Raw genomic sequence first — 18771 nt, 5'->3', positions numbered from 1 at the left:
TGTATACACTACAAGCTAAGTTCCAGAAGGAAATTACAATGCTCTAAGATTTACCTTTGGATAAACATTTACACACCTTGATTTTTGTTCTAAAATCTACCAAACCTTGCAGTTTAATGAACAGCAAGAACAAAGTAAACAGACAAACCACTTTTCCTTCATTCAGAAAACTGGGCTACTTAAAAGTTCCCATAGTAAATGGCTTTTGATGGTTGGATTAAAGTCCTGAGTTATGAAAAAAACAATACATTTAACTGGAGGACATAAAAAAACCCAAAATGCTGAAAAACTCAGGTGGGACTAAAGCAATGTTTCAGTACAATTCAACTCACAAGAGGTCTGGAACTTAGCAGTGCAATTGTGACCTTGTCTTGTCCAACTGATATTTATGTAAACACTTGAAAATCTATGCCTTTTTATCTGAATTTAGACAACTAATTCTTTTCAGGTTTATCTGACCTGGGTTTAGACATTTCTTCTAATTATTTGCAAGTTTCGAAGACCAGCCAGATGGCAGCAGTTCAGAATCTACTTACTTCTCTCAAGAGAAAGACTTGAGAGGTTAGCAGCAGAACATAGTTAAAGAGTGGAAAATATGACAAGAATATAGCTATGTGGTCAAAAATGTACTACCTGACTGATTTATAATCCATCTTAAAAAAAAAAAAAAGCCTAACATTCTGTATCTAGCAGAAGTTTAGTTTCTAGCAACCCCAACCAAAACACCCAACAACAACACAACACATTTCCAGGGCAAGCATTACTTACACACAGCTCAACTGAGTGTTCAGAACTTGTGCTGTTAATGAACCTCCTCTGATTTGTAACTGAAGTGGCCAAATTCCATTCCAGTTGTAGGTGCTAGATTTGGTAACTGTTGGAGATGGTGCTTTATAGACCTAAGTGATCATATGGTACTACACAAATGACCCATTCTCTCAACTCCCAGTGTGAAATTAAATAAAAAGCTTCATACAAAAAGGTTTAAATTACAGAAAAAAATCCCCAAAACAAAACAAATGTAAAGTTTGAATGCAATCATCTAACTAGTGTACTTAGTTCAAATGAGAATACTTTCCTAAAGGCAAGCATCTTCTTACAAAATAGGTATTCCCAAGAGATTTTCAGTTATTTCAGCTTGCAGTAAGTAAAATATTCTCAATTACTACAGTAGCTTTTATCTCTCTTACAAGCACTGCTCTGAGGATTTTAGACTGTTGTGTCATTAATAATACAAAAATCATATTCTACAATGAATACAGTATATTCATACAATGCCAGCTTTTCTCTGGTAAAATGAGGGCAAAAATGAAGAGCAGGCATTTTCAGAATATGGAGGCTGTACCTTCTGCAAGGATTTCTCTTCTAGCTTACTGGTTAAAAAAAAAAGAAAAAAGCAGCATCTTTTTATCTTTTTTTTTCCTCTTCATTCTCAAAGCATATTAGACCATCTTAAAAACATTAAGAAAACAGGAAGGAAAAAGGTAACCTAGTTATTTTTGTAAGAGAAATACAGTGCATATATTGCATTTAGTGAATACAGATGAAATAGAATCACCCTTCCAGTGATAACATATTGAAAGCTGAGGCTCAAACTAGAAGTTGATTCTAGTGTACCAAGACATGCTTTTTGAAAGCCTCTATATTAAAAATCAGACAACTTGCTAACACAAAGTCATTAAAATCAGAGAAATTTTTGAAGTGTTCCAAAAAATGCTTACTGTAGAATTTATGAAAACAGGTATCTTGAAAATAGTGCACTCCCATCTTCCCAGGCCTTTGCATTCTTATTTTCATGGGCCTGTAGCCACACCACCACAGGTAAAAAAGAAATGTTATTTTATATCAGATTGCTAAACTGTAAATCGTGCTTGAGGCACAGACATGTGCGTACAGATGTAAAAATTACTTTTTTCCCTTAATTTTGAAACCTCAAGCATACATTCTTTAGATTTCAGTATACTATTTAAATAATCAGTCTCAAAATGAAAATAGGAATATGTAAAATGCTGATAGGAATGAAATTCAGATATGAACTTCTGAATGCTGGTGCACATGCAATGCTTCCTACAATGGGTAGAAGAAACATTTTTTTTTGTTTCCCAGGACAAAGCCATTTGTCCTCCACTATAGCTACAATCCCAATGTTTAATTCTAACATTCACATTCTGCTGATGCTACATTAAATGAAGAAAATTATACTCTTTCTTTGGATTTTATTTCCACACACATGTCCACAATCAGTTCAACTTTTTTTTTGTACAACCAGGGAAGACTATTACTATTTGAATCCTGATCAGCTTGTCATTTGGTCCTTTTTCAATGTTTGCTTTCACTCCTGTAACAACTGAAAAACAGGTAGAAAGTACTGCAGGACTGTGTAGCATATTAAAAAAGAGGAACAAAAGTAAGTCAAAAAGGTAGAAATGCAACACTTCTTCCTGCACAGAAACTGAAAGAATGCATCTCCACTGAACGGCAAGGAAAAAGCACACAGAAGACTGGATCTCCTGTAAAAGTTGCTGAAAGTAGCCTTTTAGCTTCTCTTGAGATTTCAACTTTGGGCAGTATCTCAGCATTTGTGCTTCATAGCAAGCTGAAAAAGAAAGAAAAAAATAATTCGAGAGATCTCACATATAATGACAGCTGTATCAACCTAATGTGGCTAGTCTGGATGAGAAGAGTTTGCAGGAGAAATTCTCGAAAAGATGCCTGAAATCCATAACTTCCTTGCACACAGATATGTAGTCATTCCCTTTTCTGGGACACATAGGCAAAGTCTCCCTTTGCCATGCTGAGGAAGCAGGATTTATCTGCTTTCAGAGCTGTGTTTCCCAATGCTCCATTATTTTGCTATCTTCTGAGGAAGGCTAGAGCAAGACACCAGAAACAAAGACACACTTAAAGAATAGTAATTTTGATCCAATGATTTTGACTGTTAACTACAATCAGAAATTCTAGACAAGTAATTTAACACACCTATTCAGGAGGTCTGCCACTACATAATGATGAAAAATAAAGGGCTGATTGCCTTTCCACCTCTGTGATTACCGATTATTTCCATTTCAAATAATTCAAAAATGGACTTAGCAGGGAATGAGAGGGAGAAAAGAGAGATGAAGTGAGCTAAAACCTCTATAAAATGTGTAGACAAACTGACTTCACAAACCAAGAGAGCTTAGAAGAGAGAAGAAGAGAACTTAGGTTTAGGGTTCATACAATAACAAAATGCTATCTGTAGATAATAGCATGCTAACAAAGCTGAGATGAGTGAATTCTCTGGGAAGTTACTTAGAAAACAGAACTGCTAGGGGCAGTTAAAATTCCCTCAGTTGCTATCAGTGAAATGATGACCAATAAATGATTCAAACTTAACTGACATACGCCTTTGATGCTCAAGGATTTGGTTACAAATATGCTTTAAAAAATTATTATTTGTAGGGATATACTAGAAATGCATTTCAGCATGAAAGAACTTAATTCAACACTTTTCTTTCTCTCCTCAAACAACACTTTTTTCTTTTTTTGGAAAAATGTGTCTTTGGCATGCAACTCTGAGGAGTTTTTATTATACAGAATTCATAACTTTGAGATCCTGTGCAGTCACCAACAAATGGAAGGGTTTTAGAGGCAAAGAAGGCAAAGAATCTGTCATAAGCAGGATTTGATGCATACCCTGAGCAAAGTACCAGCCTTTACGCAACTATAGATACATGCTTTCATTCAATAAACTCAGAGAGCCAAATGTGTGACTTTCACCTAGTGAGTCTTATCCTGCCAAAATCTTACCTTATGTGCAGTTTCTGCAAACTGCTGAGCACTGTTTTTCAGCTCCTCTGTCTTTTCTTCTGCACGACCTAGCCTTTCACCACGCTCATTCAAGGCTTGACTTGCCTTCTGTACCGCACTTGTCACACTGTCTGCTGCTGAATGGAGTATGCTGTTTCCTGCAACACCAAAAGAAACCATTAGAGTACTCAAAGTACATAGATGTTTTGTATCAAATATAATTAATTTAATTTATAATGTTCTAGGGCTGATGTGCTATCTTGAGTGGCCCCACTTCACTACAACCTCTCTTCAGGTGGTTGTAGAGAGCAATGAGATCACTCCTGAGCCTCCTCGAGACTAAACAAACCCAGCTCCCTCAGCTGCTCCTCATCAGACAAGTTCTCCAGACCTTTCACCAGCCTTGCTGCCCTTTGCTGGACATTCTCCAGTGCTTCAGTGGTGTTTTTGAAGTGAGCAGCCCAAAACTGAACACAGTTCTTGAGGTGTGGCCTCACCAGTGCTGAGTACAGAGGGATGGTCACTGCCCTGGTCCTGCTGGCCACACTATTGCTGACACAGGCCAAGATGCCACTGGCCTTCTGGGCCACCTGGGCACACTGCTGGCTCACTCTGAGCCCACTGCTGACCAGCAGCCCCAAGCCCCTTTCTGCTGGACAGCCACTCTTGCCCCAGTCTATAGAGTCACCTGGGATTACTGTGACCAAAGTGCAGGACATGGCACTGTCCTTATTGAACCTCGTGCTGTTGTCCTCATCCCATTGACTGAGTCTGTTCAGATCCCTCTGCAGAGCCTTCCTTCCCTCGAGAGACCAACACTCCCACCCAGCTTAGTAGCATCTGCAAATCTACTGAGGGTGCCCTCAATCTCCACATCCAGATCATCACTAAAGATGTTCAGTGGGATTGGCCCCAAAACTGAGTCCTAGGGAACACTGCTGGTGATGGGCTGCCAGTTGGATTTAGTTCCATTCACCACAGCTTTCTGGGCCTGGACATCCATCCAGATTTTTATCCACCAAAGCCAAGCCACAAGCCACAAGCAGCTAGTTGATCTAGGAGGATGCTGTGGGAGATGGTGTCAAACACTTCATTGAAAGTCTAGATAAACAACATCCACATCCTTCCCCTCATCTACTGAGTGAGTCACTATGTCATAGAAAGCAATCAGGGGAGTCAAGCAGCACCTTCCTTTCGTAAATCCATGTTGGTTGGGCTTGATCCCCTGGTTGTCCTGGCTGGCCTGCTTTTTTCCACAGCATTAAAATCAAGTATGTAATACTTTTAAATGAATTATTCTGGTAAAGGTATGAAATGAGTTCAACAGAGCTGAAGTGAGCACTACAGCAAATCTGCTGTTTAAAGCTTGCTCTTTCTACTGACATACAAAGACAAGTGAAAACAAATACAAACATACTGATTTTATCATTAACCTGAGAAGTGTATCTACTTCAAAAATATTCTCAGGTTAAAAAATAAAACCAAAACAATAAGTTGAAGGGCTATTTTCCTACTAGTTTGTTGTAGTTTAGCCCCAGCCAGCAACCAAGCACCAGGCAGCTGCCTGCTCACTCTCCCACCAGCAGAACTGGGGAGAGAATTGGAAAGGTAAAAAAAAAGATAGAAAATTGATGGGGTGAGATACAGACAGTTTAATAAGGAAAGCAAAAGCTATGCAGTCAAGTAAAATAAAATAAGGAATTAATTCATTGCTTCCCGTGGATAGGCAGGGGTTCAGCCATCTCCAGGAGAGCAGGGACCCATTATACAGTAACACTTCCCCATGAAGACAAACATCATTACCCCAAACTTCCCCCTGCTTCGTCCCACTTTATGTACTCAGCATAATGTGATATGGTCTGGAATATCCCTTTGGTCAGTTGTCCCTGCTGTATCTCCTCCCAACCTCCCATGTACCCTCAAGTTCCTTGTCAGCATGGCAGTATGAAAACCAGAAAAAGCCTTGGTTCTGTGCAAGCCAATCTCAGCAAAAGCAACTCTGTATTCTCAACCCTGTGTTGCACAATTCCAAAACATAGCCCTGTACCAGCTGCAGTGAAAAAAAATTAACACAGCTGAAAATTAGCACACAGTTTCATTAGAAAAAAGATGAAGGAATGACCCTTTCAGACCCAGTTTTCAAATAATAATCCTTTCCTTAGAAAGGCTAAACCAACAGCGAATAGTGAAACTAAAGGTTGCCCTGAGTAACCTGTGGAGCACAGCACGTACTGCATATGCAGAAATTCCTGAGATAAAGAAAATTGCCTTACAATTTTATTAAACTAAAACACAACTAGCATTAAACTATGGAGGTGAGGGAGAGACTCAAGAACCTACACACAGTGACTCACTGATGATGAGTCAATATGAGTAATACCAATAAAAGAGCACCCTGGCCTCCTGCATACCAATACTGCTAAGTTTTTTTTTCATATCAGGAGTTAAAAAAAATGGATGTATAGGATGTGGAACCGCTACAGTTTTGGGGTTGTTTTCTTTTGTTGCATGGAACAAAGAGGCTGCATTTAGAAAAGGAATATAACAGCTGGCATTATTGTTGAAGAGATTAATATCTAACAATACTGTGAGCTGGAACTTTGCAGAGACAGAAATTAATCTTTTCAAGGGGTCTCCCTTCAGACACTGAGGAGTTTGATTGTAAAACCAAACATCTTTATATATTGCACACTTTCTTACTTCAAAAATTTTCAGTCAATTGCTATTTCGTTCATAATTTTTTAAGGAGATTATTGTTTTGGCTTCTGTTCAGGCAGCTTTTCCAATAAACACATGTACTGAGCAATGCTGCACTGGAAATAGTTTTCCTTTTTTGGTGGTATGACCTAATGGCTTTAGCCTCTTGTATAGTGTTAGTTTTCTAGGATAAGAGCTTTAAAAGCTCCCAGCACTGAATTAAAGCTGTTGTTTACAAGATCACAAAGCCTCTGCTGAATTCAAGGGAAGCAGGCTACATGGCTAACCTTATAAAATTAAGCATCTTCCACAGTCTTAAAATGTGCTGGAGAGCAGAATTTAACACATTGCTAACCTTCTGTAATGTCAATAGGAAACTACAGAAAAAAATATTCTCTATTTTTTATACTCCTAAAAAAATTTGTGGATTTGCGGCCAAAGATTGGTATCTATTTCTCCACATTATTTTCAGCAGAGAAGAATGAACTTGAAAGTTTGGCACAATAATAGTAATTGTTTTTAACTCCAGCTAACACAATATTGTGTTCTCTGCAGGTATGATCTGATGTATTTTCTCATGAGCAGTGACTTGCAGAGAAGCTGCTATTCTGAGACTGTTCTCAAGAACTACTTTGGAGTATCTTTACTAATGGAATGGCAGTAAAACAATAAAAAAACCTCTCTTCTAATCTATGAGCAACTCAGAAACTCACATGTCAGTAGTCTATGGAATTTCATCAGTGTATTTCTAGAGCATGTGTAGGTGGTTGCTGGTATGACTGACTATGCCTCATCCTTGTATTAGGATCACTGCAGGAATAGCAACACTTGCACTTTGTATTGGAAAATCATTCCTATGAATAAATCACCTACAACCTGCAAAACTTTTAAGCTGTTCTTCAGGAGGTAACTACTTTGATCCAAAATATCCTGAAAACCATTTTCCATGTTGATGGAATCCTTTAGGATTTCAGTAAAACTTTTGATGCTCTCTCTCACAGGATCCTTCTGGACAAAATGTCCAGCACAGAGCTGGATAAACACATCAAGGGATGGGTGAACAACTGTTTTGGGTCAGGCACAAAGGGTTACAGTGAATGGAGGGACATCAGACTAGCGACCTGTCACTAGTGGGGCTCTGCAGGCTCAGTTTTCAACATCTTTGAAAAGGACATGGATGCAGGACTCGAATGGATACTAAGTAAGTTTGCAGACTATACTAAATTGGGAGGAGCTGTTGACTCCCTCAAAGACAGAGATACCCTGCAGAGACACCTTGACAAATTAGAGGTCTGGGCAAGCACCAACCATGTGAAGTTCAGCAAAGGAAAGTGCTGAATTCTGAACTTGGGATGGGGCAACCCTGGATGTACAGACAGACTGGGGAATGAGATTCTGGAAAGCAGTGCCATGGAAAGAAACTTGTGGGATCTGGTCAATGGCAAGTTGAATATGGGTCAGCAGTGTCCTGGCAGCCAGGAGGGCCAACCCTGTCCTGCAGTGCATCAGGCACAGCATTGCCAGGCAGGCAAGGGAGGGGATTGTCCTGCTCTGCTCACCTTGAGTCCTGTGTGAAGTTTTGGGCACCACAATACAGAAGGGATATAAAGCCATTAGAAGGTGTCTGAAGAAGGACTACAAGGATGGTGAAGACTCTAGAGAAGACATGATGAGGAGTGGTTGAGGTCACTTGACTTGTTCAGCCTGAAGGAGACTGAGGGCAGACCTCACAGCAGTCTACAGCTTCCTTGTGAGGGGAAGAGGAGGGGCAGGCACTGATCTCTCCAGTTTAGTTTGGATATTAGAGAAAGGTTCTTCACCCAGAGGGTGACTTGGCACTGAACAGGCTCCCCAGGGCAATGGGCACAGCACCAGCCTGACAGAGCTCAAGAAGCATTTAGACAATGCTCTCAGGCACTCTTGGGGTGTTCTGTGCAGGGCCAGAAGCTGAACTTCGATGATCCTTGCAGGTTCCTTCCAACTCAGGATATTCTACAATTCAAGCTGTATCAGAGGCTCTTACACCCCATGAAATCAGATTTAGGACTTTTATCATGCACAATGAAAAGTACATCTTTTAGCCAATATACCCAATACCTGAAAGATACAGGAATACTGTCATCAATCAAGTATGCAAAGAAACTAATTGGTCTCTAGAGATACCATTATTTAGATTGCATCATTTGTTTTATTACACATTCATAAAAGGTTCATCGCATTCTTTATTAGCCATATCAAATATCTTTCAGCTCAATGCAGTGATTTATTTGTACATTATTGATAAGACCTTACAGTGACTGATTTGCAAATGCAAGCATTCAATTTTAATTGTACATGGATTAATAAAACATTTAGCAACTACGTACATCTGAGAAGGGAATAAAAGTATTTAACTTTGATAATTAAGAAGCTTCATCGATGTCACGAAAAAATTTTTTTTCATTTTAGGAATCAGATATTGAGGGATCGCACCTCAATGCATAGAACTACATCTGTGTCACTGAACAAACACTAAAAGCATTACAATTATCAGTTCAAATTAATTAATATGACCTTCTCCATCACAACAAAATTCATCCACATGTGTACACAAATTAATGACACTCAGATATACTGGTGCCAGTAAAAATTCAATGGAGGTTTGAAAGTAACCGTGGAAAATACAAAGAATGGGTTTTTTCTCATTCTCTGTTTTGTGTTTTGTTATCTGCCTGGGCACTTATCGCTTAACAACAAAAAGCAGTGAACAATTAAAATATCAAGTCAAAACTAAATACTCTAGAGAGAAGACAAAGGTGATGACACTTAAGAATGAAGATATCCTTGTGAAAGAAGGAAGCATCACAGAAATATTTTTTCTAAGTGGGAAGTAGTCTGAAACCGGGAGTTATATAGTATAGCACTATTTTTCTTCCAAAGTTACTTCAAAACATCGAGACAAAGCAGTTTAAATTGACTAATTAAAAAAAAAAAAAACACCAAACCTAAGAGGGGAAGAGATGAATATACATTCTGGGTTTCCTGACACAGAGTAGTGGAAAAAACCTTAAGGCTATTTCTAATTAGAAAGCTAGAAATAGCTAGAAATTAATTTTACTTTCTAGTTTATCTTATTACTTTTCAAAAATGGAGGTAACCAATACAGAATATAGCTTTGAAAAGGAATTTTCAAAATAGACCACATTTTTAATTTCCATCTAGAATTAATGATTCAGCACAGAATTATTACCTGGTTCAAGTAACTTTTAAATACCAAAGCTTCTCTATGGATCCAAATAGAATTTTAACTCATGAAAACCTCATTTATCTTCAGTCCTATACATAATATGGTTTCTCATGTTGGATATTGTCTTAGTTGTCCATGTCAAGGATTAATTTCAAATTACAGGCTTGATATAGATTACTAGTCATTTGCATGTCTTGAAATTTTTTGGGTTATTTTCTGGCTTTTGGGTTTTTTGGAGGGGCTGGGGAGGAAGTGTTTTTCTTTTGCTATGGTTTGAATTTTTTTCCCCTATTTTGAATTGACACACCTTTTTTTGTTCACCTCCATCCTGGTTTTCATGAAAGATTTTGATAGCCATTTACTGAAAATTACTGCACAGCAAAGATCCACAGTATTTCCCTAATACTAAACTCAGTTGTTACTTCTTTAAAAGGTCTTAATAGGCTGGAGAAAATTACCAAATCTACCTGTATAGCAGCTCATATGGGTCAAATTGAGACCTTTTATTTTATTTTTACCTAACATCCTTTTGTGCCTTTTAGTCAGTGAAGGACTGTTATTTTAGAGTTTCGTTTTTGGTAGGTTCTCACTCTAGCAGAGACAATGTTTGTTATGCAAGACCTGAAGGTATTGTGACTTAAAGAGCAGGAAATGGAGGGGGAAGAAATTCTCTAGCGTGAATTTTTGTGTGGGATTCCATACTTGTTCCAGCTAAGTATGTTTACTGGAAGTGCTGATCAACAGCTTGTGAGTAACCAGGCTCTGCAGTCTGCAGCCCAAGAATACCCTGACCCAGGCTTCCCCAAACCTCCCCTAAATCTACAAAGTACAAGCAGCTCCACTGCAAAACTTCTCGCCATGTTCAGGCATGAGTGCTGGGATTTGCCCTGCAGAAAAACTATCCTGACCATACCAGAAACCAGATAATTCCTACATTATTTTGCACTCGCAACAGCGAAAACAAGTCCCAGAGTCTCAAACCTGAGTTACAGTTCCTAATGCCTGGCAATAGTAACATGTCTTCTATTATTATTACAATTCAATTTTAATTTCATTTTAATCCATCTACTTATAGGTAGAAACTATATACTGAAGCCAGATACTTGATCTCCTTCAGACAACCATCTTTAACTTCTTAAATGCTGCAAATGTTTCATTTGGGAGCTGGCAATTTTGTTTGGCAAATACTGAAGTAGGGTGACTACTGATGGCTCTAGCTTCAGCCAAGGACAGGGTTAATTTTTCCCAGTAGCCATTGGGGGGAATAGAGTACAGAGCAATGGAAGCATGGCCAAGATCAATGTCATTTGATACCATCTTACATTTCCAGGGGTGGGGGAAAGTGACCTTTCACTTGTTGGAAAAATGGGCCTTCCCTTCACTTACGGAAAAAGCGTGGTGGCACAGATGGTCTGTCTGCCACCATTTTTTCATTTTCCGAAGCTCAGTGAGCATTTTGCATGTAAACCTCCCTCTCTTTGTACAATTTTGGTATTAGTATTCTTGCTGTTACTGTTAATTTTCTTATCTTATTGGTTTTTTCAGTAAATTTTTCTTATCTCAACCCATGATAATTGCCTTTAGTGCTTTCAGCTGCAAAGGGAGGAGAAGCGAGTGCTGTTACAGTTTCAGTTGGAGCACTAAAGTGGGGAATACCATTCCTAAACCACAACATTGCTATAAATGACAAAATACAAGACTCATTTTGCACTGATCTGATTTGAATGTTCATTACATTCCAGGAAAACTTCTGAAAATGTTAACAAAAATCAACGGACAATTAGGAAATTATGAAAACACAAGAATCAGCAGACGCTTAGAGCAAAGTAAATATATAGTGATACTCATCTACTATATTCTCCAAGTCTACAACTATTTGTGGCTTTGGGGGTTTCTTGAGTTAATGAGTATCTTTGCACATATCTTGACTGAATTATTTCCATAAACTTCTCTAAAAAAAGAACCACCCCTACTTTTAGCTCGAACAGTAGCATCTCTAACATATCAAATACATCTATCTGGATGATTTCTGCTGTTTTAACTCCCACATTTCAATATAGGCAAACCAGGAACGCAGAAATTAAAGAAAACCAACATAATCTGAAACACAGCAATTAGCTGACCAAAAGCCAAAAGCAGCACATGAACAGAATGACTTCTGCAGAGCATAAGAAATAAAATTTAATTAAGTTGTTAAGATGAGGTCTTAAAAGAAAACAAACCCCAAAAAAACTACAAAATCAATTACCTAATAACCTTAAGGGTTCAACAGGTGAGTATTTTTATTGCTTAGCAAACACAGTGTATTTGCATTTCTCAGTGTGCCTTGCAAAATCTTAGATCTAGAAAGAGCTTTATTACACAAAAAAAAACCCGCCAAACCCTTGTTAAGGTTCTGAAAGGGACTATAAAAATCTCTTCTATGGGCAGTTAAATAGGACAAGCTGTCTTGCTACAGTCGTAAGAAAGAGGAATTTTTACCTCTGATGCTAGCACCTTTTTATTTTAAATAGTGATATTAAATAACATAAGGGACCATTAGAGTAGAATGAAAAAGATCTTTTTCACTGATGAGATATCTTCATAACGATAATAACTCCTGTTCTACTGAGATTTTCTTTTGTTTTATTCAGTACTCCACAGCAATGATATCAAGTAAATTATTCATACTTTTGAACAGCTAAACGAATTACAGATTCAAATTTCAAGCAGTAGAATCAGAAAAATTAATTTAACATATCTTTGCGTCATTTCATTATAGGAATTTGTCTCTTGTCATTACTCTGGTAAAAATGTTGTTAATTTTGGCGGGGAGGGAGGGCTGTGGATTATGCTGTTACTTTTTCTGCATTTTTAGCAAATATATTCTTTTTAAGCACGTATCTTCTAACCAATAAATCCTGACAAATTAAAATCAGTATTAAATTACATTCAATGGCGATGGTTAATATTAAATTGGGGGATTGGGCTAGATGATCTCCAGAGGTCCCATCCAAACCTAACAATTCTGTGATTAGAGCCTGTATTAATGACAAACTGTTAGAGTCAAGATTAATAAATTCACATAAATTCACACCTTTGGGAAAAACTCAATCTCTGAGGATCCAAATTGGAAAAAACTTTATATATAATAACTTTGAAAACCCTGCAGGAAGAAACTCTGCCTTGTTCTCTAGTAAGGGTAATTTTCTTAGGGATTATAAAACCAATAATGTCTAAAAATCTTACTGTGCAGTGATATTTACCCAGTATGACAATTTTGAGTTAAAGAGGTGTACTCTGGAAAAGTTCTAGAATTCAGCAGGATCTAAAGCAATACCACTATTACAGCCAACCTGACAAGAAGCAGAACCTGTAATTAAAACAAACAACAGCAGCTATGCACTGTGGCAAGCTTCTGTTTGAGAATGAACTGCCAAACGTAAACATTCATTTTAAATGCTGCTACCCTGGGGTCACAAGTGAGAGCTATGAGAGCTGTGAACACTGAAAAAAACTTGCAAGTTTTCCTGATATTGATCAGCTGACAGGTAAAATTACTGGAAATGGATAACTCCCATGTCAACTTTTATGGACATTGATGTGATTCTATTAAAAAAAAAGTATGGGGTTTTTCTCGGTTAAATCCTTCCAGCCATTTCTGCCAATAGTGAAATGCTGTACTTAGTATATTTCTTCAGGACCACAAGTTGAAATACCCAAACAAATTAGATTCAAAACGAGAGCATTTTTCTGTAGTGAGTATTCAGAATGATGAAACAGATTTTTTATAGGATAAGAAAACCCCCCAACCACTGACTACTATGAAGAGTCATATTTAATATTAAAACAAAAAAATCTATTTTTGATGAAAGCCTATGGTACAAATGATGCAAGAACCACCTACCACCCAAGAACCCACCACTGGCCTGATGCTCAGCTAGTCCCTGAGCAATGGTTACCTTGGGAAAAGGCAGGTTCCCCATCAGTTTTACTGCTGAGCATGCTGTTACATGGCATGGAGCACCTCCGTGGTCAGTTTTGGTCAGCTTCCCTCTGTGTCCCCTCCCAGGCCATTTGCTGGAGATGGCAAGATAAGACCATGAAGGTCTTGACTGTAAGCACATATTACCTAAAACATTGTGTGTTACCAACACAGTTTTGGTCACAAATCTAAAATACAACACTGTACTGGCTGTTATGAAGAAAAATAAGCTCCATCCCATGCAAAACTTATCCAAAGTCTAAATACACTTTTTCCCTGACAAGGAAATCCAAAGGGTTTACACATCTCCTGATGCAATTTTGCTGTTTTGTTTCAACCAGATTTCGCAAAAGTATTGACATTTCTTTTAAGGTGGGTAGGAGAACTAGACAGCAACATGCCCTGAAGACAAAACAAAGGATTTTTCTAAACAAAGGTATTTCTTGCAGACATTGTGTCAATACTATTGACTGAGCTTCTGATTAAGTAGTATTAATTACTACTGAGAAACTTAATGCACTAACTTGCCACAATGGAGGTGTGGAACACAGTGTATTTCTCAAAATATTCCTATTTCTTCATCAGGTAAGTGACTTTGAAAATTATGTGTTTGCTATTTAAGCAGCATATTCAAAATCACCAATTTCTGTTACACCACATATGGCTCATAAGTAAGAAGGAAAAATGAGTAAGAACTGGTCAAGGTCAGGATGAAATCAGTCAAGAGCAATGGTTGGAAAACATCAAATGAAAAATGCAGCATCTGACCTAAGACTGACTAGCTGTGCCAGCCCTGTCCTCAGGGTAATCCAGGAGCCATACATTTAAGGGCAAAATTTAGCACCATCTGAATCACCTAGGTGGTGTGACAATGTTTATGTCTGAATAGTTTTCTCTGCTAATTATGCACATTACTCGCATCTGTTTCAATCAACTACTGTCAATACAAATCAACTCAAATGTTGCTCTCATAGACACCATTTCACACACACACACAAAAAAAAAAAAAAAAAAAAAAAAAAAAATTATTCTTCCACATGCCAAACTGTAATGAATCACTGAAAACAAGACTTTAGGATGAAGCAAGTGACAACAGGAAGCTCAAGAGGAAATTACAAGTTTTGCTAATCTGAAAGTTTCTCCTAGTCTGTCAAGGTTCAGGTGACTTCCACATAATATAAAGGACTAAGTAGCACTAGGCACCTAACTCAGGAAGCTAAGGTATTTCAAAATCAACATATTTAGACTGATGAAGTTCCAACTGATGGTGGCACTTCAGACATCCATAAACTGCCTCTCCTGGCTGAGCACATTTGTTTTGTTAAACTCATCATTACCGAGGTGTTACATTTCTTAGACTAACAGTAGCCCAAGGCTTTCCATCACTTCTGTCACACAACAGCTGATTATAAATGTCCAGAGGACAAACACATTCTTCCCCTTCTTCTTCATCCCTGTCACTGCCTTGCCAACTGTTATACATCCTTTCATGAATATTGGTGCTGTGCTGAGAGCCTTGGTTAAGAGCTCTTTCGAATAAAAGAGGAAAAAAGCTACTAAAAAGACCCAAACAGAAAAAACATTTCTGACCTCTCTTAAAAAAGGACATGTGAAAACCTTATTAAACAGCTTGAGACAATAAGCAGAAGATTATCTAAACAGTACTTCTGTGATTGTAATCCTGTAAGATAATACACTCTTACAACTTAATGGAATCCTGTACCATGTGAATGGAATGTTCTCTACATAATTTCAATATTTTAATTATCATCCAGGAAGGACGACTAAGTGATCTGAAAGACAGAACATTTCTAAAAGGTAGAGCCTGCACTGGATGTACACCTTTGAAACCCTGAATCTGAACTTAAATCTGAACATCAACTTCTCAATTCATCTTTCAAGGATAACTTTCTTCCCAACTTAAATCTGAGCCATAAAATCCAGAAGCCTCATAGCTCAGCCTGGAGAGGAGGAATTCCATGGATCTTCACCTTCTTTGAAAGTAAACAAAACACTTCTGTAGGTCTTAGCACCTGAATCTGAAAAGTTTACAGCCTTCAAAAAAAGCATTAGTTACCAAGTCTGGTAACTATTATGACACAAGTGGTACATATTCTGCACTTCATTTAGCCTTTACTAATCATGCAACATTAAGAGTCACTGTACTCCCAAGTACCAATGGTTCCAACTGATGCAAAAATCTTTTTCTGCCCCAAAAAGTGATACAGGTTGCAGGGTAAGAAATGATCTCAAATTAAGACTGGTTACAATATTTTCCCCTGTCCTCATGTGGGGTAGGCAATTTCTTCTGACACATCCAGATCTTTTAATACCCATCAATACCAAAAGTGGCCAGGAACAGCTGTAAATATAAAGAGGCAGGCAACTATTGCATATTATGTTGATGCAAAGAGAGTTATAGATTAAAAATTCATCAATCCAATATTTGTCCAAAAACCCAGTATATTACAACTGCTCTTTAAATCTCAATAAAACCATTCAGATTTGACCCCATACTTTTCAGTCTTCCTGATTAGCAACACATGAAATAAAGCCTACAATATCAGTTGCAGTAACATGGAATATTTTATATTGTAGTATGTTCCAATATAACCCTAGTTTGTCACTTCATTGCTTTTGAGTGGAATTTACATCTGCATAAGATTAATTTTTGTGTATCTGAAACCTTGTACTTTTAAGGCCAAAAGAGCCCAAAATTATCTTAACTCTTATATGAGGAAAAATCATATTTTATTCCTCCTAGTAGTTAAGTAATACCTATAATCCTGGGAGTTAAACAGATGCTTGCAAGTTATTTCTAACAATAAAAAACAATTCCTTGGGTATCACAACATTGTATTTCAAAAAGGTCCTACCAATTACAGAGGATGTAGGAGGTAAAACGATAATCCTCACTGTTCAGCATCTTCATTAGCAAGCAACAAAACAAGATAAGACTTATTGACAATGGAGATAAGTTTCTTCCTCTGCTCTCATTAGCCAAGTCAGCTCCTTAGATTTGCAAGGTACATTTTAAGATGAAGAAAAAAAATAAAAATCAGTCTAGTGCGTAACATCCCAGTTTTTGTTTTAGCCTTGGGTTTAACTTATTTCCCACAGAAATGCTAAAAAAGAAAGCTACACCCTCTTCCTGGATTGAGTGACTGAAAAACGTGTGTATATTTCAGATTCATGCAATGACTGCAGCCTATGTAGCCATTCCAGATGTGGACTGCTAGCCATCCAAGGTCCTGCAAACAATACTGTCACAGCTGCACTCAGAAGAGGCTGCAAAGTCTACCTGAGGACCTGAGTAAATGCTCTGATTTCAAGAATGTTATAACTAGATTAAGGCTAATAATCACTAGCTGAATTATGATGTGTTTACATGAGCTTTTTTAATCACAACTTTGTGAAAATGTTCTAAATGAGAAACTGATGGATAAAATTTCTCCACTTTCGCATTACTATCAAGCATGAACCTTGTAGAGAAATATCCAAGTGTTCAACAGCCAACTAATCTTGAGCAGAAGTTCACAGTGAATGAAGAGGAGTCTGCTATGGTCCCAGAAGGGGGATAAAGGAAGTCTGAAAGACCTTAACTTGTCTAAAGTGAAAGGACATGCTACTAAAAGCCTGTCCAGGTCAGACTAGCAATGAATTTCCTAACTGGCAGCCTTAAGACAACACTTGAGAGAACTTTATGCTCCATACCTTCCTGCCCAAATCTATAACCACTTTTAAAGCATGATTTTAGCACTAGCCTTTAGATGAGAAGGGAGGAGAGAGGGGAGAAGGAAACAAAGGAAGAATAGTATTTAAACAGGTATGGAAACAGAGGGTATGTACTGATAAGCAGAAACAGCATCCGGCCATGGTAATAATTTTATATCTTTGCCAAATGTAAATAAAAGCAAATAGGAAAAAAACCATTTGATGCTAGTGGTCTGGTAGTGGAGAGAGAACAGAAAACGTTATATAGATAAATCAATTATGTATTATTTTAATGAAGAAAAATATGTAATGCAATGAAGTCTGCAGCAACTAAAGGTGATGCAGATCCAATCTGTTTTGCATTTTATGAGTGAGTTTAAATACTGTGAAGAGAAAGAAAATCAATAAATTACCTATTTAGAAAATTACTAACATGTCACAGTGGGAATTCTGAAACAATCCTTTTGCAAGTAATTCCAAACAGCAAAAAATCAAACACTTTGGCCTAAGATGTCATCAAGACTACACACTGTGTTTTATTTATTAAACAATAACCTTTACCTGCTTTCCAAACTAAAAAATGTATTTAAACTTGAAAACTTTAAATTCTAATCTAATACATTAAAAATTAATGCTAACTTGGGTAATAACACAATAATTAAAAGGTTGTGTTAATAAGAAATTGATCCTAGTTAGGTATTTCCTAATTTATACCTAATGACAGTCTAACCAATCAGAAACTTACAGAATTGGTAACTATAACAAAGCACAGAACTCTAATCTGGCTCTGTAAACATCAAAACATAACAACTTGATACAGAAAAAAAAGAATCCCATTTCTATGGCGAACAGCAATATTCTGCATCTGGAAGGTAACGCCTCATTTAGACCTCCAATCTTCAGAAAAGGCAAGCAAATATATATTGCTTAATGCTTTCTACATTATCTTGTTTCAGAGTTACACAGATCAAAAAAGGGAACCAACCTTTATAATGATAAATGTCCATTCTCAATTTATGTATCCCTACCGATTTTGCAAGAATATAACATACTTTTTTTTTTTAAAACAATATTCCCATTCTAGAAAGTTAGAGTTCTGATTATATGCCATATTTCCATGGAAAAAGATCTCAACTATTCTTATCCATTCTATTATCAACACATAGCTTTTATGTTTAAAACTACTAAAATACATCCAGTTAAATAAAATTGCAAAGCAGAATTAATCTTGACATGAAAATGCAGGGCATAAAATCAGCACATGAAATCGTCTTTGGCAGCAGAAAATTAGCTTCTAATATTTTAATCTCTAGATTGACAATAACTGAGTACTTGGCATATGCTGGCAAGAAATACCTAAATAAAATGCAAAATATTTTGT

General features: G+C 37.3%; 1 protein-coding gene across 7 annotated transcripts in view; it reads right to left on the bottom strand.

The window, feature by feature from the left end:
• Positions 1 to 748: 748 nt before the first annotated feature.
• STXBP6 (syntaxin binding protein 6) overlaps positions 749 to 18771 on the bottom strand; it is a 100686-nt gene continuing 82663 nt past the window's right edge. For all 7 annotated transcript variants that reach the window (XM_085061991.1, XM_085061987.1, XM_085061988.1 and 4 more), the window contains 2 exons: positions 3790 to 3947; positions 749 to 2596 (listed from right to left, as the gene is read on the bottom strand). In XM_085061991.1, the coding sequence (XP_084918117.1) occupies positions 2573 to 2596; positions 3790 to 3947 (182 nt within the window). In that variant the 3' untranslated portion in view covers positions 749 to 2572. The remainder of the gene's footprint in view (positions 2597 to 3789; positions 3948 to 18771) is intronic.

The sequence above is a fragment of the Lichenostomus cassidix genome, chromosome 5, assembly GCF_008360975.1.
Source record: "Lichenostomus cassidix isolate B80296 chromosome 5, HeHo_3.0, whole genome shotgun sequence".
Classification (NCBI taxonomy): Eukaryota; Metazoa; Chordata; class Aves; order Passeriformes; family Meliphagidae; genus Lichenostomus; species Lichenostomus cassidix.
The sequence above is the reverse complement of the archived record's forward strand: the minus strand, read 5'-3'. Positions and strand labels throughout refer to the sequence as shown.